The sequence below is a fragment of the Musa acuminata genome, chromosome BXJ3-6 (assembly GCF_036884655.1).
Source record: "Musa acuminata AAA Group cultivar baxijiao chromosome BXJ3-6, Cavendish_Baxijiao_AAA, whole genome shotgun sequence".
Classification (NCBI taxonomy): Eukaryota; Viridiplantae; Streptophyta; class Magnoliopsida; order Zingiberales; family Musaceae; genus Musa; species Musa acuminata.
The window spans coordinates 35,270,709-35,291,099 of record NC_088354.1 but is presented as its reverse complement, the minus strand read 5'-3'; the positions used below and the strand labels follow the sequence as shown (position 1 = coordinate 35,291,099).

Genomic DNA, 20,391 nt, shown 5'->3' with positions numbered 1-20,391 from the left:
ATAATACTATAAAAATCACTCCTATAGATGTAGTAGTGCGGTTAAGATCATAATCTCACTTTTTGACTGCGTCAATAACATCTCGAGTTCTGATTGGTTAAGACGTGTCTCCAAAGACATCTTAACCACTATGATATCTCCAGGAATATATAAATTAGTATCTGTAATCGAATAGGTTTTGTCGAAGAATACGTTTTTAGGATCTTTGCACAAATAATTCCGGTCTGTGGATGTATATGCAAAAACTATTTGTCACTCTAAAATTTGACCAAAATCATAATTTCTCTGGCAATTTACAACATTATGACTATAATTTAAATTCCAAGGACTGAATTAAAAGTATGCCGGCAGTCATAACATGGCTGCCTGTCAAAGATCGGTTCAACAGCCATGCTCTATTAGCATGGCTCTATCCTTTCCTTCTTCTTAGAAGATAAAGCGTCGTGTTATCCATCAGTGGGTTTGCACTGCTTCGGCTGCCGGCGACTCTCGTCGAAGATGGAAGCTCTTGGTCGCAATTTCACCACCACGCTCACCACATGTGGAAGTCCTCGGCGACACCAAGGCGCTGGCTTCAGGAGAAGAGTTCGAATGCTGCCGGTCGCAGAGCCGCTCTTTCCTGCCGGTGGAGGAGGCTATCCATCCCGTTTCAAAGTTGTTTCTTGACTGATTCCGGCCGGTAGGCATTTTTCTTCTGGTGTTAATTTCCCTCTTCCTGGGACAGAGATTGAGCGGCAGTGTTAGGATGGATGCGACTGTTGGTGGAGAAGAGGAGGAGATGAGGCAGGCCAAGGAGATGGCCGCGGCTCGGAGGAGATGGGAAACTCTGGTATTCTTTAGTTTCACTTTTAGGGGTTGAACAGCAAAATCATTTATTTACTGATATAGATGCCGTATGTTATGATTTGGGTATGCATTTGGAGGATAGCATTTCTAGGTTACAATTTTTAAGTCGACACATGCACAGGAAGCACATATGTGGATGAATTTTATTGAAAAAGAAAACCTTTGGGCTAATTGACTTAATACTTTTTTTCTTCTATGGTTACATGGAAACTAAATTCAGCAGTAGTATGAAATATTAAGTTACATGCTTATAGATGTCCCGTCCTGTGTTTTGAAGATCAGGGAACAGAAGGTTAAGGTTCTTACTCCTAGAGAAGCTGGTTATGCGATTCAGCTTTCCAACAAAACCCTACTTGATGTTCGTCCATCAACTGAGCATGAGAAGGTATGCGTGTTGCTGAATTGGTTGAGAGCCCATTGCTATCTTCCTTTACCCCATATTGGGTATTTTCATCCAGATAATATTCCTCCAATGTTGTATATGCAGGCATGGGTTAGAGGTTCCACTTGGATACCAATATTCGATGTAGAAAATACGGCTGACATTGGAACTCTTTCCAAAAGAATCACAAATTTTGTCATGGGTAATGAGATATAAGCTCTAGTTTTTATCATTTAGTTGCTTAGTTTTGTATGATACATGAAATTATGAGTTTCTCTTCATGAAAGATGTAGGATCTTTTTTAACTTTTTGCAGTCCTTCTTTCTTATGAACAGTGGAGTACTACTTAGGAACCATTTCGTTTTTCTGTATTCTGAGTACATTTTAGCATGTTTAATCTTAACACTCCAATCAGATGCCATGAAGCAGAAACTTAATTTGATCTATTTAGATTTGCTTCCTGAAGTATTAAGGAGTAAAAGCTTGGTAGTTGTGGTCATAATAGACTCATTATTACTACACCAGAAAACTATATGAGGAACTTTCCATGATGGCAATGCTTTAGAAAGGAAACCTAAATATTGGAGCTCGACTGGTCAATATTATATGACATCTGGGATGAACTTATCTTTTGAAGGAAAAAGTCATTACCTTAATATTTTTCTCTTTCATCTAGTCGTTTTAAGTTTTTATCCTTTGAACTCTTCATGGGTAAAATTATCATTATTCTATCTTTATTTCATAACGGAAAAGTGTATGACAGCACAATATTCTGAGATTAGAATGGAAGAACAATATGCTAACTATGGAAGTTAGAAATACGATCACCCACGTTTGGTTTCTGTTTGAAGATGTTTCCTTTGCACATTATTATAACCTGACGTGTAAGGAAGACCCACTCTATTGAGGGAAAAATTCTGATGCTAATACCTTAAGATTCATTTCAAACTCTTTTAGTCTTTACAACTGGGTTCTCACTATCACATCTTCAGTTCTTAACCTAGAAAGGCTTATGGCAGCACAAATTTATTAGATTAGAATGGAAAAAAGACATGCTGAGAAAATGAAACTAAATGTCAAGGAAATAGAACTGTGGCCACCCATGATTAGTTATTTTCGTAAAATGTTTTCCTTCCTTTTCGAACATAACAAAATTATACCAACCTACTTGGCAATTTTTATTGTAGCTTAGAGTAATTTTTTGCCAGTGTAATAACTAACGCTGCAAGCAGTTGTATGTGGCATAGACATGAGAAGCCTGCACCATTTGAAGGAGCTTTACTGTAAATTCAATTTCTAGATCCACTAAGATCTAAGCGATGCTTATTATATGAGTACTTTAACTAATAAACCAATTACTTTCTTATGATACTTTTCTGCAGGTGGTTGGTGGAGTGGCAGCTCTATGTTGGTGTATGACAGGTATGTTCTTTAGCTAAATAATAGCATTTTGCTGTGATATTATCCTACATAAATTTCAATTATATACATTTAATCTAGCAAAATCAATGCAGGGACTTCCTATCAAAAGTTGAGGAGAAGTTTCCAAAAGAAAGTGACCTTATTCTAGTGTGTCAAAAGGGACTAAGGTAATGTTCTCTTTTAAATGCTCCTTACGTTATTTGAAATAAGCCTGGTTGAGCATATGGAGACTCTTTGAAGTTGTGAAAGCCTTTTATATTAAAAAATAAATGTTGGTTCAATGTTTTTTCATGAACTGATTGCTTCTCATGTCTTGACTAATTGTGATAAACTTTTTGCCATAACAGCTTAAAAACATCTAGTGAACAATATAGAAAGTTATGTATAATTAAGGGAATTTTGTTGGTTTGATTAATTTTGTTTGATTTAGTTGCAAGAGATGATCAAGCATGGAAGTAGAATAAATTTGAGGTATTTCAGAAAGATGATCAACCAAAAGACTTGAATAAATTTGTGGTGGATGCAGGAGTGAATAAGTAAAAGTGCAAGTGAAGTTGTCACCGGATCAGAATCAAGTAAAAGTTCATGTTTTTTCATGAACTGATTGCTTCTCATGTCTTGACTAATTGTGATAAACTTTTTGCCATAACAGCTTAAAAACATCTAGTGAACAATATAGAAAGTTATGTATAATTAAGGGAATTTTGTTGGTTTGATTAATTTTGTTTGATTTAGTTGCAAGAGATGATCAAGCATGGAAGTAGAATAAATTTGAGGTATTTCAGAAAGATGATCAACCAAAAGACTTGAATAAATTTGTGGTGGATGCAGGAGTGAATAAGTAAAAGTGCAAGTGAAGTTGTCACCGGATCAGAATCAGGTAGGCCATGAAGATTGAAGAAGTCTTGTCTCTACCGCAGAATCTTTAATGCAGTTTATTAGCTGCAATAACCCATAATATTCAAGTTCAAGTGAAGTAAATATGTGTTGGTGGACAGCCATTATATAAGTACTTATTCTTTTTCTAAATAGCTTTAGGAAAAGAATTCTGAAATCACAAAAATAGATGCAATCAACTTTTCCAATAAGACATTTAAATGCTTGTACTGAAGAAAAAGAAGATTAAATTAAAATCTAGTGAAATCCACAGATAAGGGCATATAGTCTGTGATGGAGATAGTATTTGGAGTTTCTCTACCTAACCTAGTACCTGAGGACATTTGGACTAATCTGACCAGAGTCAGGAAAGCAAGCTGCAAAGTGAAACAATAAGGAGCCCGCCATAATTACTGCTTCGGAACCTATAATGTGAGTCAAGGATCTATCTTAAATGGTTTATATTTGTTGACTGAATTTGGTATATTTGTTCTCGCTTTCATCTGTCAATGCAATCAACTTACTAATTTGAATGAAAGAATTTTATTGCATGATGCTATCTTTTACACCCACGGAGTAAAAAAATAGTTCGAGTAACTATAGTTCTGTTAGGGGTAACTATAGTTCTTGAGTCGTTCTTTATGGTTAACTGTACTTACACAAGCTAGGTGTCACTTCACATGATCAAACAACCAGCAACATTCACTCTTTCTTCAAGACTCGATGCTATTCTGCTCTTTGGTGTTCTGTTCATACAATAGTTCTACAACTTGTTCAATAAGGTGGATGTGCAACTCTGTACATTGGATAATAGCAAGCATCTTCTGCCCTCTGGTTAATGTGTCCCCTTGATTCTGTCTTTTCTTTTCTATGATACTGACTTTATCCTTTCAACACATAGTTCGTCACTGAATGCCAATTGCAATGTCAAATACAATTTTGTCTCAGATATAATTTTAATATCTAAATCTGCAGATCTCTTGCTGCTTGTGAACAACTTTATAACACAGGTTTCAGAAACTTGTTCTGGGTACAAGGAGGTCTGGAAGCTGCTGATGAAGAGGTAACATGTGAAAGTTTAGCGAGTAATTGTATTTTGTCCATAATTTGTATGAACTCTCTGTTTCATTTGTGCAAGAATGAAATGTAATTTTACAGTGTGCTTATCTGACCACCCGATGCATGTTTATGCTGTATGAGAGCATTGTGAATGCTTGTGGACTAGTGTTATGTGCTTGTGGTGTCTGGCATGCACAGATCATGTATGAACTGAATTTTATTTTGTGTCCAATAAATTGACCAAATAGTATGTTACGTCTTCTGGTTCAGGATTTTCCACGAGAAGGTCCCCAGCCTTTCAAGCTTGCTGGAATTGGTGGCGTTTCAGAATTTCTCGGGTAATATCTCATATTCAATGTTAAATAATTAGTTTCTTCCTTGGTTTACTATGTTGCCATGCCTATGTTAGCACATGACAACCAGATTTCCGAGACTCTCTCATCATGTGATAATGAAAAAAACAAATGCTAGTTTCAATGTTTCTTGCTCTCTACATTATTATATATGTTTATCTTGATTTCTCCATTATTTACTATCTGTTTTCAGTTTTACGGATCAGCAGCGTGCCATAGGTGCTAGGGAAGGTTGGAGTTACCGGTTGGTCTTCACGGGTCGTTTGGTAATGACTTTTGATTTAAGAAGAAGTTTTTAAATAATTATAAAAAAATAAAACTTAACGTGAACCAGCGCTAGGGAATATCTTTTGATGCTTTGTCTGATATTGCAGCTCGGACTCATTCTTCTAGCAGATGCCTTGTTTCTTGGTGCTCAAAGACTTGGCCCTTTACTTCAAGAATGGAGGTCTCATTAGAAGTTCCATCTTTTCACGCAACACTGTCAAAAACTATGGATGTCTCAGTTAGCTGAGTTTTGTTAGACTGAGGGGTTGGCATTTCTTATATGCAACACGTCTTGCTATTGATCACCTTAACAAGATCTGTTTCTTGTGAGCCATGTCTTGCTATCTATCACATAAACAATATCTGGTTCTTGTTCTCACCAGCAGCTCTTTCTTCATTTCTCAGTCACTGAACACTGAAATTAGATGAATTTTGAACAGGTTTTGTGAATGCAAGATAAGTGTATATATATATATATATATATAATGCAAGATAAGTATTTGTTGTTAAATTTTGATTACAATTTAAGCTTGATTCAAAACCCATTGAAGATGGTCCATTGGGTCACGATCATATTTGATTCAAGTTAAAGTTGATGTATCAGATTTGATGTGAAGTGGTTGTATCTGATGGTGTGAAGCATTAGTCATCTTAGCACCTTGGAACCCTTTGGGTGACACAGGATTGGATCGAGCTATTAGGTATCAGGGAAGGTGTTATCTTGTAATTGACTCGTTGTTTGTTGCTTGCTCGCATGATACAAAATAATTTATTTTGTATAGTTTTTGAGTCATTTTTATATGCTATGATAATTACGATAACAATGCGAAACGTTAGTCATCTTAGCATTCTAGAACTTTCTTGAAGTTGGGATGAAATACTAATATCTTGAGATGATTTGAAAAGATATTTTATTAAGTTCGTTAATACCTTTTGAAATTTACTTGACTAACGAGTGACTATGAAAACTTTCAATCTCGTCATTAGTGTGGGAGAGGCATACTCAGCTAAGCAATAGCGGAAAACTCTTAATCTCGTCATTTGTTAGTGACTGAAAACTCTTAATCTCGGCTAAGCAATAGCGATTTGGAAAACTCTTAGTGTGGGAGAGACATATGAAAACTCTTAATCTCGTCATTTGTTAACTTAGGTTTGACGAAAGAAGACTTATATATTATGTTTTAAAAATATAAAAATTATTTTAAATATGAGTAAACGATTAAAGAGGTCCATAGTTAAAATCGTTAAAATAGATAATCCTAAATTATATATGTTATTAATTTAGACTTTACGGAAGTGACATATGTATGTCGTACACGAGTAAATCGAAGTTGATAAAGAAACATAGGATTGGTAAACTCTAAAATATATATACATTGATTATAGAATAAATAAATCTCAATCACCTGTATTCAAGCAATTTCCCATATTTAGTAGAGGGCTACTCACAATTGCAATTGCTTTATCATCAATGGGGGCATCTGCTGTGCTTCTGCTCCTCCGTATCCTCTTCTTCTGCAGGTTCTTCTCGTTTTCCTCTTTGCATTCGAGTCCGTAGGATAACTCGAAATCTTCGTACTTCCATGTAACATCAAATCTTCCAGAGAATCGTATGGAGTTCGCGGGTCATCATCGGAGCTCACGAGCTCGCCACCGAGAGGGTGGAATTCCTATGACTCCTTTTCGTGGGTCGTCGACGAACAAGCGTTCCTAGATAATGCTGCTATTCTGGCTAAGAATCTGCATCGATACGGATACGAGGTCGGATTTGTGGCATTCAACTGCAGGATGAATTGTGAGAAAGCAAGTAGTGATCTTTCTTCTTTCTTTGCCTTTGCAATGGCGTAGTATGTTGTGGTGGATTTCCTGTGGTATCGGAAGAACGTGGATGGAGCCTCGGAAGATTCCTATGGCTACGACTGCATCGATCCATGGGGCCGGCCGTTCCCCGACCCTGGTCGGTGGCCGTCATCTAAAGGTGGGCAGGGGTTCACAGAGGTCGCCCGAAAGGTTCATGAAATGGGGTTGATGTTTGGGATTCATGTGATGAGAGGAATAAGCAAGCAGGCAGTTGATGCAAGCACACCCGTCTTGGATGTTCGATCGGTATTCTTCTTCCTCTCAGATTGCGCATTGTTCATGCTAGATTAATCTCTCTTGTATTCTATAAAATTGGAAGTGTAGAGACCACGATTGACTGAATTGAAGAACTGGATCATAGATTTGCGACAACTTATCTCAGTAGCAGTGTAGCTATGAGAATACTGAAACCCTAGAATCATTCTTGTAAACAGTTGCTAATTGATGTAGCAGATCATTTTTTTTGGTAGAACTCTGTGTATCGTGAGGGTAATCGAACATGGACCGCGAAAGATATAGGAATGACACAGAGGGCTTGTGCTTGGATGCAACATGGATTTATGAGTGTTGATACCGATATTGGAGCCGGAAGAGCTTTCTTGAGATCTTTGTATCAACAGTATGCCGAATGGGGTGTCGATTTTGGTAATTTAACAAGACTGGTTGCATCTACTATTTCCCTGTTTTTTTCCTTTGCTACTCATGTTTACATTATGAGATATGCACCAGATAGAATCCTAATTTGATTTATCATACTGAGAGGAACACAGAATTATATATAATATGGTCTGAACATTTTATTCTCTTTTCCATTCAGAAATAATGCTGCATTGTGACTGCAGTGAAACTCGACTGTGTTTTTGGAGATGATTTAGACTCAAAAGAGATTATCACAGTGTCCGAGGTATCATAAAATCTGTATTGTAGAGTGGAATTGTAATGTGATGATCTGCTACTGGAAGGTAAAGGATTCTTGTTCTGACCTTGGCTAAACTGTTCTTTCTGCAGCTTCTACGAGAGCTCGACCAACCAGTGCTGTTCTCAATCTCTCCTGGTACGAATGTGACTCCCTCGATGGCTGGCAGCATCAGTGCTTATGTGGATATGTACAGAATAACAGCAGATGATTGGGATAAATGGACAGATGTTGCATCTCATTTCGATATATCGAGGTAGCATTCTCCCTGGTTAGTGCTCCTACTGATTGCACCGAGTTTCTCTCAACTACTATTGGCAAAATAACTTTGTCGATACCATCCAGGGATTTTTCTTCTGCCAATTTGATTGGTGCCAAGGGATTACATGGAAGGTCCTGGCCTGACTTGGATATGCTACCGCTTGGGTGGCTTACTGATCCCGGTAATGCCATCTTCTCAACTTTAAAAGATCCATTCTGCTGAAACCTGATATGTTGTCATATAGTTTCAGTCGAGGATTCAAGTAGTTGTCTATACTGCACACAGGAACAACACTGGAATAGTATGAACAGTCACGAACATTAATAGTAATGTTTGCAAAAGATATTAATTAGCTTTACAGCAGAAAACCCCTCTCTGAATTTTACTTTCATATAATCTTGATCATCATTAGGTTGCAATCCATGTTCATAATGTGCATATGATATCATGCACGCTTTTGTGGCATGCATCATGGTATCTGGGATGTGCATATTAAAATGCATGCATTTACACAAAACTTGCTAGGTATATAAACGTCTCTAATAGTTCAACGCTTGGATCTGTGGATATGACATCCTTAATTTATTACAAGTTCTAGCTTTGTGCAACTAAATATAACATGGGATATTGAAGAAAATCTTAATGTTTAGGATTATGACAGTTTGGATAACTTTAAAGAATTTTCTAGCACAAGAATATTTAGCAAATGTGGTGCATCATTTACGAACCTGAGCATGCTTAAGTTGACACAATAATTGGGATTTATGTTAGATGGGGAAAAAAATTAAATGTATGAAAATTTTGTATTAGTTCCTTCAAACTGTGAAGTAGAAGATATGCTCATTCTTTAGCAATTATGTTTCTAGTGTTAAACCTCACCTAGGATTAAATGTGTGATTTAGTATATCTGATATGATATTTTCAGATTTCTTTGTCATTTTTCTATAATTCATAGTATATTATACAGCTAAAGGAAATGGATTTGTGGAAAACAGGTGTACGCCAAGGTCCTCACAGGAAATCAAATCTTACTGTTGATGAACAAAGAACCCAGGAACATAAACCACAAGCTGTTCTTTGCTGCTTTTTGCTGTTCAGATTATCAAGGGTATACTGAAACTACAGAAATTTTGTCATGCAGGTCACTCTTTGGTCTATGGCCAAATCCCCTCTAATGTTTGGAGGAGATTTAAGAAACAATGATGAGATTACATTAAGTCTCATCACTAATCCTACTCTTCTTGAGATAAACTCTTTCAGCACAAACAATAAGGAGGTACTTTACCTAATATAACTTGTAGGCTTCTACTGTTTTTCACAAGGAGAGATCCTGATCATCCTCTATCCCTGTTAAGTTACTGATTCACATCCTGATATCAATTGAATCCAGTTTCCCTTTGTCTTTGCCACGGAAGATCTCAAAAGTAGAAATCATGCTCTTAACAAGAGATCAATGAGTCAAGAACTTGTCGATGGACCTGATAACAAGGTATTAGGTCTTACTAGCTGTAAGACTGAAAGAGCAAAAGGGTGGTTTGAGATGGATAGTAATCAGATATGTCGGAAAGGTGACAGTAAAAATCAGAACCCATCTTACTGCCTGTACAAAAGAATGCCTCATCTGATACCGTAAGTTTTTCTAGACTTAGAAATAGTTAAAAACTATATGATATAAGTTGTTTCAAATGTAATATTTGTTTTTCCACAGGGATCAAGGGATTAAATATGAACAGGAATATGTAGGAATGTTTCAACTACTGGCAATGCAAAACCAAAGTGCCTGCCTGGAGGCATCTGTAAAGAACACATTGCAACAGAGAAAAAGAAGAATCACTTTATCTGGTTGCAAGTGGCATGATTCACAGGTTTATTGCCAACTGCATTTTGAATTGATGAATATTGGCCTTTATTATTTTTAATAGACAGAAAATAGTATAGTGTTTCCTTTCATTGTTTGATGTATGGTTATTTAACACTATAAGCATCAGAAAACAATTATAGACATGGAGGAGTAACTTGTGTTGAAATCATTTGTTCTATGCCTAGATGAAGAAATTGAAAACAAAATGACAAACATGATATAATTATTTAATGAATCTGTTTTATATAAGGTCCTGTGTTTTTCTTTTGCTATATACTCTTCAACAATATGGCAATGGATGATATAAAAATAGTTTTTTTTCTTCTTTTATTTTGCTAGTGATTCATGGTTTAAAATTTTAAATATCTAAATACTGATAAAAAGATGGTTGGTTGATTCACAAATTTATGCTAAAATCTTAAGCTGTAGGAATAGCCTTAATTTTATGTTTGACCTCTGGTACCCCCATTATGTGCAATCATAGGCTCTATAAATGGGATAAAATACAAATATCATGCATGTTAAGACAATGTTAATGGTGAATAAAACCAGACAAAGGTTAATATACTTTGCGCAAAGACTGATGAATACAACACTAAACAATAATAATGGAAAAGGGTAGAGAAAAAGAGTTTTCCATAATTTGAAAATATGACCAACACATTGGTGACTTTGGTACTGGACATTCCAAAAGTGGATTGGGTTGGGGGATCGGGTTGGGTGAATTAGAGAATAGACATACATCTGGTAGCATTCTAACCTTCCTCCTTTCAAGGTCTATACTACCAGCTTTGGTATTTCATCTACGCTAAATTGCCTCCCATATATTAATATCTATGGATTTACTTTATGTCTAACAGAAACATTTCTGCTCTCCACTTTTTTTTCTTGTTACAAATATTTATCAGAAAAATTATTCACCATGAGCCAATTCCTTTAAATTTCACTTTGAAGGTTTAAAGTCCAGTGAATTATTTTACTTCCTTTTTCTTAACTAAGTTATACCACAATCTGCAGATGTGGACGTTAAATGATAGTGGAACTCTTGTAAATAGCTACTCTGCTTTGTGTGCAACAATGGATTCTGAAGCAGGTACTTATAGGGATGTTTACATCTATGTTACAATATGTTCTAAAGGAGACAGAAACTAACTAGATTTCTGATGCAGTTAATTCTACAGAAGGAATTCGCTCATGGATTGGAACTGGAAGAAAAGGTAGTAGCAATTTTAATATGTTCTAAAAGAACTTCCTCTTTATAATGAGATTTTTTCCTTGATGCTCACTTTCTGACCAAGTGGAAGAAAACTTCCTGCATTTGGTATTGCGTTGGAAAGTGTTGCTCTGATATCGTATTCTGTAGTCCGTTAACCATTTTGTGTTAGCTAGCATGCTAGTCTATGGATTACATTCAGAGCCTGCAAATAAATAGATCCTTTAAACTTGTAATTTACGATGAAAATATATACCATTAATTTGAGAGCTGCTTATCTTGCTGATATCATTCCTCTTACTTTTGCAGGAGAGATTTACCTCTCTTTCTTCAACCTCAATTCTCAAACAACAGTAATTTCTGCAAAGATTTCCGACATCGGAAAGGTTCTCGGTGGCGAGTTCCTAGGCAATGCTACATGTAAGTGCACTGAAGTGTGGAGTGGTCATAAGTTTGGTCAAGTAAATCAGATATCGATGGCAGTCACACGACATGGATGCGCCCTGTTTGTCCTAGACTGCACAGATCAATTCCAGTTCTCCAAAGTGTAGTCTGCCCAATTTATCATGAAGCATCTTTTCCTAGTGGTCAGAGTTCTTCAGACTAATCAGTAACATAAATTCTCATGTTGAGTGTGGAACAGTACAAGTTTCTTTTCACTGGTAGTTGAATTTAGAATGAAATTCCAGCTGCAGATTTCTTCTGGTAATTAATTTCAGCTATAAAGATATGGCATGATCATCAAACCACGAATGCTGTTCTATTGTTTTACTAGCTTGCGGGTCTCCATTGTTCAATCAAACTTCTTGTTGTCATCACCATGAGTTCAAGTGAGCATTTCATGGACATGATTCCATTGACATGGATGTGGAAAGGTCATTGTCACTTGAAGCAACAACATGATTCCAGGCCTAGAGGATGTGTGATGGCATCTTGAGCAATAAATAACACAAGGATGAACAGAGACATGGTGGTGCTAAGTTCTGAAATGGTACAAACATATATTAAGAGATGATAGAGAAAGCAGCTATAATTTTTCTTTCATATCCAAGAAAATGCCATGAAGGAAGCAATTTATTTTTAACAGACATTACTAGTAAAACATTTCTCTTAGATAGAACAAGAAGACCATCACATCATGTCATGTAAAATATTTCTCTTAGAAAAGAAATCAGAACAAGAAGACCATCGCATCATGTCATGGATTGATTCCTCTCGAAAGAGAAAAAAAAAAGTATAGAAGTAGATGAAAAGAAGTGTGGACTGAAAGCTCTTTCATCACACTTCTTATCAACCATTTGATCCTTTATGGCTTTTGTTGGATTTATATCTCGGAAAGGAATGAACGAATCTTCTTTCCACAATATCCAAGGAGAAAAGAAGAAAATGACGACACACATGATCCGAATCTTCTTCATTGAACAAGCAAACAAGTTCTCATAAATAAAAAGATCAGACTTGTGATCACAAACATGGCAAATGGAGAAAGATTGGATTTTTATTTTCATTTCTATTTATGGATTCTATAAGATCTTATCTAGTAATCCATCTATATTTTCTCTCTCTATCAACTTTGTCATAGGTAAACAAATGGAAGAGATTGGTTTCATTTTCCCTTATCTGCTCCGCAAGATTATGTTGTGGTAGTTTTATCCTATGGATTACGTATGCATGGATATCGACTTGCCCATCTATATTATGGTGTTCATCTCTTTCTGCCTTACCTGCACCGTGTGTGTTTGTGCGCCATGGCTTTTCCTCAGGTGCTACCTCCCATCGCGTCAATCCTCATCAGCTCGCTGCTGCTCCAGCTCGCAGCGGCATCTGCTCCTTGCGCCTTCCCGGCCATCTTCAACTTCGGCGACTCTAATTCCGACACCGGAGGGCTGTCCGCCGCCTTCGGCCAGGCCCCGCCGCCCAACGGCGAGACGTTCTTCCGGAAGCCGGCGGGGAGGTACTGCGATGGCCGCGTCATCATCGACTTCATCGGTTCGTATCCCTTAGTTTTTTCGCCCTGTCGAGTCTTGCCAATGGACGAGTACGTACCGGTTTCTTCTTGCTTGGCATTTCAGCAAACAGCTTGGGGCTTCCTCGTCTCAACGCGTATCTCGATTCGATCGGGACCAACTTCTCCCACGGAGCAAACTTTGCGACGGCGGGGTCGACGATAAGGCCACAGAACACGACCTTGTTCCAATCTGGCTTCAGCCCTTTCTCCTTGGACGTGCAGACCTGGCAGTTCTCTCAGTTCAAGTCTCGGTCTCAGTCATTTCTCGATCAAGGACTGTTCAAGGATCAACTGCCCAAGAAGGAATACTTCTCTCGAGCTCTGTACACCTTCGACATTGGGCAAAACGATCTCACAGCAGGCTACTTCAGCAACATGACATCGGAAGAGGTCAAGGCATCCATCCCAGATATCGTCGACAAGTTCAGCATGGCTGTAAAGGTAGTCGGAGAAGTACACTTCGATGTTGCTCTCTATCTATGATCACCATTGATGAGCTCTTGTTGCAGAGTATCTACTGGGGGGGAGGAAGGTTCTTCTGGGTGCACAACACGGGACCTTTCGGTTGTCTCGCTTACGTTTTGGACCGCCTCCTCCTTAGGGCACCCGAGGTCGATCGTTTCGGCTGCGGGTCGCCCTTCAACGAGGTCGCGCAGCTCTTCAACACGAAGCTCGAGGAGGCCGTCGCCCAGCTGCGGGAGGATCTCCCGCTTGCCGTCTTCACCTTCGTAGATGTATACTCCGTCAAGTATGAGCTCATAAGCCACGCGACCAAGCACGGTAAGAAGAACGCAGCAGAGCTCGATCGGGTGGGCGGTGCATGCTACTGACTTGGGAACTTGCAGGGTTTGAGCTGCCGCTTGTTGCTTGCTGCGGCCATGGCGGCAAGTACAACTACAACGCGAATAATGGCTGCGGGTCGACGATCACGGTGAACGGTACCGAGGTTGTGATTGGGAAATCATGCAAGGATCCATCGAAGAGGATCATTTGGGATGGAGTTCACTACACGGAGGCGGCAAACAGATGGGTGTTCGATCAAATAGCAGAAGGGAAGTTCTCAGTTCCACATACTCCTTTGAGAATGGCGTGCAAAGAGAGGGCTCTTTGAGCTGCTATAAGGAACACACAATAATTAACCTCTCTCAATTTTCTTTATGCAAATGAATGGGTTTATTGTGGGACAGATCCAGCAATTATTGCACGAAGCTAAGGTTCATCAGATTCCATGTGGGAATCTTCAAGAATTATGATATGGGCATAAGGGAAATGAGAACAAATAGATGACAAATTACTACCATGAGAACCAGCTGGCACCTAGTCCAGCTTTGCGACGACAGCATCGACAACTTCTTGAGTTGTGCTGCTACCTCCCAGGTCTTTAGTCCTGTACTTGCCTTCGGCGATAACACGTTTCACAGCGGTCTCTAGTCGATCGGCAAACGACGGGAACCGCAGATGCCGAAGCATCATAGCAGATGATAGAAGCAGCGCGACCGGATTCGCCTTCCTCTGCTCCATTATTTTCTCATTACCTACGTTGCCTGCCGAAGCACCTTGCTCAAACACTGCATGATCCTGACCAACATTCCCTGAAATCCCAGAAAAGGAAAGAAGGATGATCTCATAAGTCGATATCATAACGTTAAGAAAAATTGCAGGACTGACCATCACAAACCAAGTTTACTTGTGACGATGCTAATGTAATGGTTGGTAGAATCTACAAAGGTGCCTGGACCAACTATTATATGCTGGTAATGCATGAGATAGATGGAGTGCCTGTGACAATTCCATGCCTCATCAAACCATTTTGAGTGGCCTGATTAGGCAAAGCAAGTATGACACACCATTACATAAGACAAAAAAGACATGAATAAGCATATGTAAGCTAAGAATTGCAGACTGCAGCAGTTGGTACCCCAAGAGTGGTGGTTCTGATGCCAAGTTCTTGGCACCTATAATATTCAATATCTGTGAATTAATCAAACCACAAAGGTTGATAGCTTAGATCACTGAGGGTCCTGTCCATCAGTAAGAAGAGCAAAAGACCATTATGGAACTTCAACTACTTTGCATGACAGGTCTCTGTTGAAACATCCCAGTGGTTAGAGTGCATTGCACAATTGATGGGCCGAATTCCATGGGTAAGCGTTTTGTAATGGAAATTTGTTCCTAATTTTTTCAAAATACTTTGCATAACAGAGAATTAAGGGGGCAAAATCAAATTTCACATTAGACATTAAAGGATCATCAACAAACCTCCAGGCATGACACCAGTGCCTCCAGCAATGCCTGCAGCTGTGTTTGCCACCAGATTGCCATAAAGATTTGGTGTGACCTGCAAATGGATAATCCAGTTCAATATGGTGCTGATATTTCATATAAGGGTAACCTTAAATGTGTTTGAAAAAGTACAACTCATTTTAAATCTTAATCATGATATACAAGTTTTTCACATTTAGTAAATTAATTATATGATACTCTTAAATTAGATGATCCCACACCTCAACCGATAATTAAAGCATTCACATTTTAGCATGAAATGACTGATATGCTAATGGATTACATGAAGCACTGTAAAAGTAGCATACACTTACTACTGGATTGGCTAACGTATGATACATATACAAGAAATTGGTAGATGATCAATGGAAGGCTTTCATATGGCTAATGTACTTTCAACTTTTTAAATCAATCAGTCTTGTGATGGAAATGAATAAGCTCCTTATCATTTTGTATCTATTTTTGTTGGTAATTCTTTTGGAATGAGCCATAGCTTCCTTTTATAGATCATATATTATTATGATCATAAGTTGTCGAAATTGCACAAAATAATCCATTCATCAGCTTATAGCAGTATGTCGGAAGAATTTACATCAGCCAATGGATGTGTCCATGCCATGTTGTGTCCTAGTATTCTAATAATACTTGTGTAATTATTGTATCAACACTTACCAAAACTACAGTTAACTTAAAGGCTCTCTCAACATAAAATTTCGACTAAAGAATAGAACTAAAAATAATCATGCTTAAATTCCAATTACTACTGGAGCATGGAACTTGAAAACACCACAAAACTGGAATAAGCAACGTAATTAGAATTGTAAAGAGTAAAAAACATAAAGAAAAAGAATGCTGCACTTGAAAAGTAAATAAAAAATGAAGTGGCATACCATAACATCAAACTGCTCAGGCTTTGAAACAAGTTGCATACAGCAGTTATCAACAATGATCTCATTATACTTTATCCCTGGATATTTTGTTGCAACCTCACGACATGATTCCAAGAACAGACCGTCTGCAAGCTTCATAATGTTGGCCTTGTGCACTGCTGTGACTTTCTTTCTGTTGTTAAGGTAAGCATACTCAAAAGCATACTTAGCAATTCGCTCAGAGCAGAACTTCGTGATCACCTAGCAAAGATGTTGAGAGGATAAGGAATAAGGAAGAGAGCAAGAAAGAGTTGCACAAATAAATAGCAGAAGATGTATTCAGTCAAGAATAACAGTATACAAAAATCTCTAATTGAAGAATAACTTTGCTATGTGGCTCTCTTAGAGTTAAACAACAAAAGGCATCTGACCATATCAGATAAATAGAAGAATGATCTGACTCCATAAATAAAGCCAAGAGTTCAAAACTAGCGTATGTAGGAACCATAACTTCAGATGTAGTACAAAGCAAAGACACCATAAAAAAAAACTAGAGCAAACAAAGCAATCAAATAATAAAGCATAACTACAGAATATAAAATGAAAGGAATGAAGCTAGCAAAACAGAAGACAGTCTTTCATGAATCTTACGGCTGTCCTAAGAGTGCTCACCAGCATGAGATGGACTGCCCAGTTTGGTCAACAGGTGCAACCATACAGGATACAGCTTTGACCAGTCTATCACCAAGGCACCATCTCTACATTAATGGTACAAGATTTTTATTCCATATATGCAAATTATTGCCAGCATTTTTCATGGAACGTGAGAGCAAAGAAGTTTTCCTTTGTACATACAGCCTAAAGATCCTGCAGAAAGAGTCAACTAACCTGACAAACAACAGCATTCAAATCTTTGTTCAGCAATCTATCTTATGGTGGAAGTCTGGGTTTTGTCATGTTAGCAAACATACAGAGGGATCATCACATAAACATTATGTTGGGACAAATTAAGCTGATTTAAGGCATAATAAAATCTTCATAAACAAGTAAGATTGGAATTGATTAAATGAATATGAAGGTGTTACCAACAATAAAAGTCCAACAGCTCTATTTACTGTGTTTCCATAATAAGATTGGAATCTATCAAATGGATTTTTAATTCTTATATCTGAAAATATAGCTGTTACAAAGATTTGCAGACATGTTTAGGCTCTTTGTAACAGATCCAAGAGAGATTATCAACTGAGTACTCCTTTGTGAATCAGGTTCCTACAGAAACTCAAAATAAGTTAAAAACGCATGCATAGATCCATTTTGGCTGTAAAGAAAAAAATTAAAAATTCTCAAAACTATCCAAAAAAAAAGGGAGAAAAAGGGCTCTGGACTTAATAAAATCAAACAAGAACTTTGGTCCAACCTAAACCTAATTAATTTTAAATTGCATCAACTTGCTGCCTGCAACAATTATGCACTCAAAACTCTCCATGTTTAAGATTCTAACAAGGTCCATTGCATCTTTATCTCATGAAACAAATAAAAGTCATTTTCTGGACACAATTTGTCAAGTTTTGGTCTCTTCTTTCACTTTGACGTCAATTGCTATCAATATTAGTTTAATCTTCTTTTTGCACTTATTATCAGTGTAAGGATCAACAAATATGTTGTATTTGTTGCTGCCTCTTTTTTGGCTTTTTGATGTTTAGTTGATCAACAAGTTACTACACTTTCTTCAATCTACTCCTGGATTATTCACATGGCATGATCTCTCAGCGTAGCAGATCTGATATTGACTTGATCTGGTCACTGTAAAACAGCCTTTCAATCTTCATGTCTCTAATACCATGCAAATTGCAAAAAGCTCTCCCAGAATCTCTACAATTTTATCACTTTTCTTGTCCAACTATTATCATAATGATCCATCTTTTAATTTTTTGAATCAATTGTTGATGCAGTACAACATTGTGGGATCAACAGATCTGATAGCAGACTAATGCAGTCCCAGGTGCAATAGGGAGTTTAGGGTCTGCCTATAAACTTGTTGTTGGAACAAAATTTCAAAGCAAAAAGTTTCTGTTTATTGGTTACAGAAAGTAGCAAGTTGATGGAATATATATAGCAGAGATGGTTAACAAGGAAATCATAATATATTAATATTTTACAAATAATTGTAGAAAAGAAGATAACAAAGTGGGAGACAGAGCACAAGTAAAGGCTGGTGTTCATATATTTTTTACTTTCTCACGTGACACATGCTGAGAACAAGGACTTGATCATATATTTATCACTTGACCATATGATGTTCCGTACTTCCAGCCCATCCAAAAATTATTTAAAACTGATTTAAACATCAAGCAACTAATTCCATATCTAGGTCACTTAAAGTATGACTACAGAAAATAAAATCAGTATCTTATCACTAAAATCAGCACCATATACTATTTTGGGAATCTGCCATGAGTGTGCTAGGTTGATTGTCATATACCAGATAGAAAATCAGCCATAAGAGTATGCTGAAAATGTTTATGGTCATCCATGTCAACTCATTAAACAAAATTATAGCATGCATAAAGAGCATGAAAGGAAACAACTTCATGTTCACACATTTTGCTCAATCGCCACACCACAATCCGACAAGCTCTAGTCTTCACCTCCTCATCCTTCACCTCCACCATATTGTAAACTTTTCCATCAACTCTGGCTCCTCCCACTTGGCCACCTACGTGCCATCATCCCCAGGACCACCACCTCCACTTTGTCATTACCTAATAATTACTTTTATGAAGATCAATGTCATTTTCCTTATTTCTTCAGGTAATCACATTCTCTTATCAATTGTGACCAAACACTTCACAACAATAAGAGATTCTTAGGCAAACAAACATGAATATAACTTCATACCAGTGGCGAGTCTTGAATTTTGTCTATTCCAATTCTATTTCTTGTACTTGAATTAGACAGACCATGAAAAAGGATTCGAAGAAGGGGACTCTGATCATGAAATCAGATGAGCCCCTAACATTATACTTGTAAGACTTTGGTATTTTACCTTTTCCAAGTCCAGATGTATCTTGAATTTCTAATCGTTGGCAGAAGATCTAAAAAATTCGCAAAAGACCTAACGCAATTAAAGTTAAAACCCAAAGCTTGGCAGGATGGAAAGCCACGTACCTTGAGACTCTCTACGACACCAGGAACGACCTCGTGCTCCAGACCGGAGTACTCCCCCTCGGTATTCTCCCTGATAACCACAATATCCACTTTCTCATGCCTGGTCGGCAACCCCTGGAGGTTGAAGCAATGGACGAGCGACGCGTAGAGATCGAGCTCCTTCCTCAGCTGCATGTTGAGGGAGCTAACCCCTCCGCCCAACGGCGTCCTGAGGCCACCCTTGAGACAGACCTTGTTCCTCCGGATCGACTCGATCACCTCCGCCGGCACCGCGGTCATGTCGCCGTGGACCTCGTACGTCTCGAACAAGATCGGCGCGTGCATCGCCTCCATCACCTGCTGCACGGCGCCGGTAACGAGAGGCCCGATCCCGTCGCCGGGGATCAAGGTCACGCGCCTCGGAGCGCCGTCGCCGGGGCGGGGCATGTAGGTGACGGACCGCCGGGGCTCGGCATGGGCTAGCGGCGGCCGCGATGCTCCGCCGTCAGTGGCACCACGGAGGAGGTGGCGGAGAAGCGGCGGGGTTCGCCTCGCCATTGTGAGGGATCTTGGTTATCCGATCCGAGACGTTAGGGTTTCAAGAAGAGGAACCAACCGATGCACAGAGAGATTGTATATGTGTTAAATATTTGCGTTATAATGTGAAGGGTTCTGTGGGCAGATATCTGACGGCGACGAAATAGTCGCACCATATAATAACGGTCAGCGGTCAACGTTATGACATATCGGTTAATCGCCGTAACGCT

General features: G+C 38.3%; 4 protein-coding genes and 1 long non-coding RNA gene across 5 annotated transcripts; 3 read left to right on the top strand and 2 right to left on the bottom strand.

Annotated features, from left to right (window-relative positions):
* The first annotated feature begins 370 nt into the window (after positions 1-370).
* Positions 371-5,584, top strand: LOC103989295 (rhodanese-like domain-containing protein 11, chloroplastic). Its single transcript, XM_009408098.3, has 10 exons — positions 371-654; positions 725-829; positions 1,124-1,231; positions 1,334-1,430; positions 2,611-2,650; positions 2,743-2,817; positions 4,502-4,589; positions 4,856-4,923; positions 5,132-5,204; positions 5,313-5,584. The coding sequence occupies exons 1-10, from the start codon at positions 499-501 to the stop codon at positions 5,394-5,396; spliced, it is 894 nt and encodes a 297-aa protein (XP_009406373.2). The 5' UTR covers positions 371-498; the 3' UTR covers positions 5,397-5,584.
* A 1,067-nt stretch (positions 5,585-6,651) lies between these two features.
* On the top strand, positions 6,652-12,045 carry LOC135641041 (uncharacterized). The gene is made up of 14 exons (XM_065156029.1): positions 6,652-6,726; positions 6,810-6,966; positions 7,054-7,311; positions 7,536-7,710; positions 7,908-7,969; positions 8,074-8,237; positions 8,327-8,424; positions 9,239-9,315; positions 9,385-9,519; positions 9,634-9,872; positions 9,952-10,108; positions 11,122-11,197; positions 11,274-11,321; positions 11,627-12,045. Exons 1-14 carry the CDS (start codon positions 6,677-6,679, stop codon positions 11,866-11,868), a joined length of 1,938 nt encoding a protein of 645 aa, XP_065012101.1. The 5' UTR covers positions 6,652-6,676; the 3' UTR covers positions 11,869-12,045.
* LOC135641042 (uncharacterized) lies at positions 7,838-13,165 on the bottom strand. The gene is made up of 2 exons (XR_010497550.1): positions 13,042-13,165; positions 7,838-8,468 (listed from the first exon to the last, which is right to left on the bottom strand). It is a non-coding gene; the product is annotated as an uncharacterized LOC135641042 (long non-coding RNA).
* On the top strand, positions 13,002-14,511 carry LOC135641039 (GDSL esterase/lipase At3g26430-like). The gene is made up of 4 exons (XM_065156027.1): positions 13,002-13,306; positions 13,390-13,766; positions 13,835-14,105; positions 14,171-14,511. Exons 1-4 carry the CDS (start codon positions 13,066-13,068, stop codon positions 14,434-14,436), a joined length of 1,155 nt encoding a protein of 384 aa, XP_065012099.1. The 5' UTR covers positions 13,002-13,065; the 3' UTR covers positions 14,437-14,511.
* LOC135641040 (isocitrate dehydrogenase [NAD] regulatory subunit 1, mitochondrial-like) lies at positions 14,461-20,278 on the bottom strand. Its single transcript, XM_065156028.1, has 4 exons — positions 19,646-20,278; positions 16,499-16,738; positions 15,585-15,663; positions 14,461-14,917 (listed from the first exon to the last, which is right to left on the bottom strand). The coding sequence occupies exons 1-4, from the start codon at positions 20,180-20,182 to the stop codon at positions 14,643-14,645; spliced, it is 1,131 nt and encodes a 376-aa protein (XP_065012100.1). The 5' UTR covers positions 20,183-20,278; the 3' UTR covers positions 14,461-14,642.
* Positions 20,279-20,391: the final 113 nt, after the last annotated feature.

Excerpts from the sequence above, each read along its gene's own strand:
- LOC135641040 (XM_065156028.1), bottom strand. The coding sequence starts at position 20,182 with ATGGCGAGGCGAACCCCGCCGCTTCTCCGCCACCTCCTCCGTGGTGCC. Across the intron at positions 16,739-19,645 it reads GTGTCGTAGAGAGTCTCAAG|GTGATCACGAAGTTCTGCTC; the intron begins GTACGTGGCTTT and ends CATCTTTGCTAG. Across the intron at positions 14,918-15,584 it reads CACTGGTGTCATGCCTGGAG|GGAATGTTGGTCAGGATCAT; the intron begins GTTTGTTGATGA and ends CTGGGATTTCAG.
- LOC135641039 (XM_065156027.1), top strand. The coding sequence starts at position 13,066 with ATGGCTTTTCCTCAGGTGCTACCTCCCATCGCGTCAATCCTCATCAGC. Across the intron at positions 13,767-13,834 it reads AGTTCAGCATGGCTGTAAAG|AGTATCTACTGGGGGGGAGG; the intron begins GTAGTCGGAGAA and ends CTCTTGTTGCAG. Across the intron at positions 14,106-14,170 it reads AAGCCACGCGACCAAGCACG|GGTTTGAGCTGCCGCTTGTT; the intron begins GTAAGAAGAACG and ends GGGAACTTGCAG.
- LOC135641041 (XM_065156029.1), top strand. The coding sequence starts at position 6,677 with ATGGGGGCATCTGCTGTGCTTCTGCTCCTCCGTATCCTCTTCTTCTGC. Across the intron at positions 7,970-8,073 it reads AGATTATCACAGTGTCCGAG|CTTCTACGAGAGCTCGACCA; the intron begins GTATCATAAAAT and ends TTCTTTCTGCAG. Across the intron at positions 8,238-8,326 it reads TCTCATTTCGATATATCGAG|GGATTTTTCTTCTGCCAATT; the intron begins GTAGCATTCTCC and ends GATACCATCCAG.
- LOC103989295 (XM_009408098.3), top strand. The coding sequence starts at position 499 with ATGGAAGCTCTTGGTCGCAATTTCACCACCACGCTCACCACATGTGGA. Across the intron at positions 4,590-4,855 it reads TGGAAGCTGCTGATGAAGAG|GATTTTCCACGAGAAGGTCC; the intron begins GTAACATGTGAA and ends CTTCTGGTTCAG. Across the intron at positions 4,924-5,131 it reads GGCGTTTCAGAATTTCTCGG|TTTTACGGATCAGCAGCGTG; the intron begins GTAATATCTCAT and ends ATCTGTTTTCAG.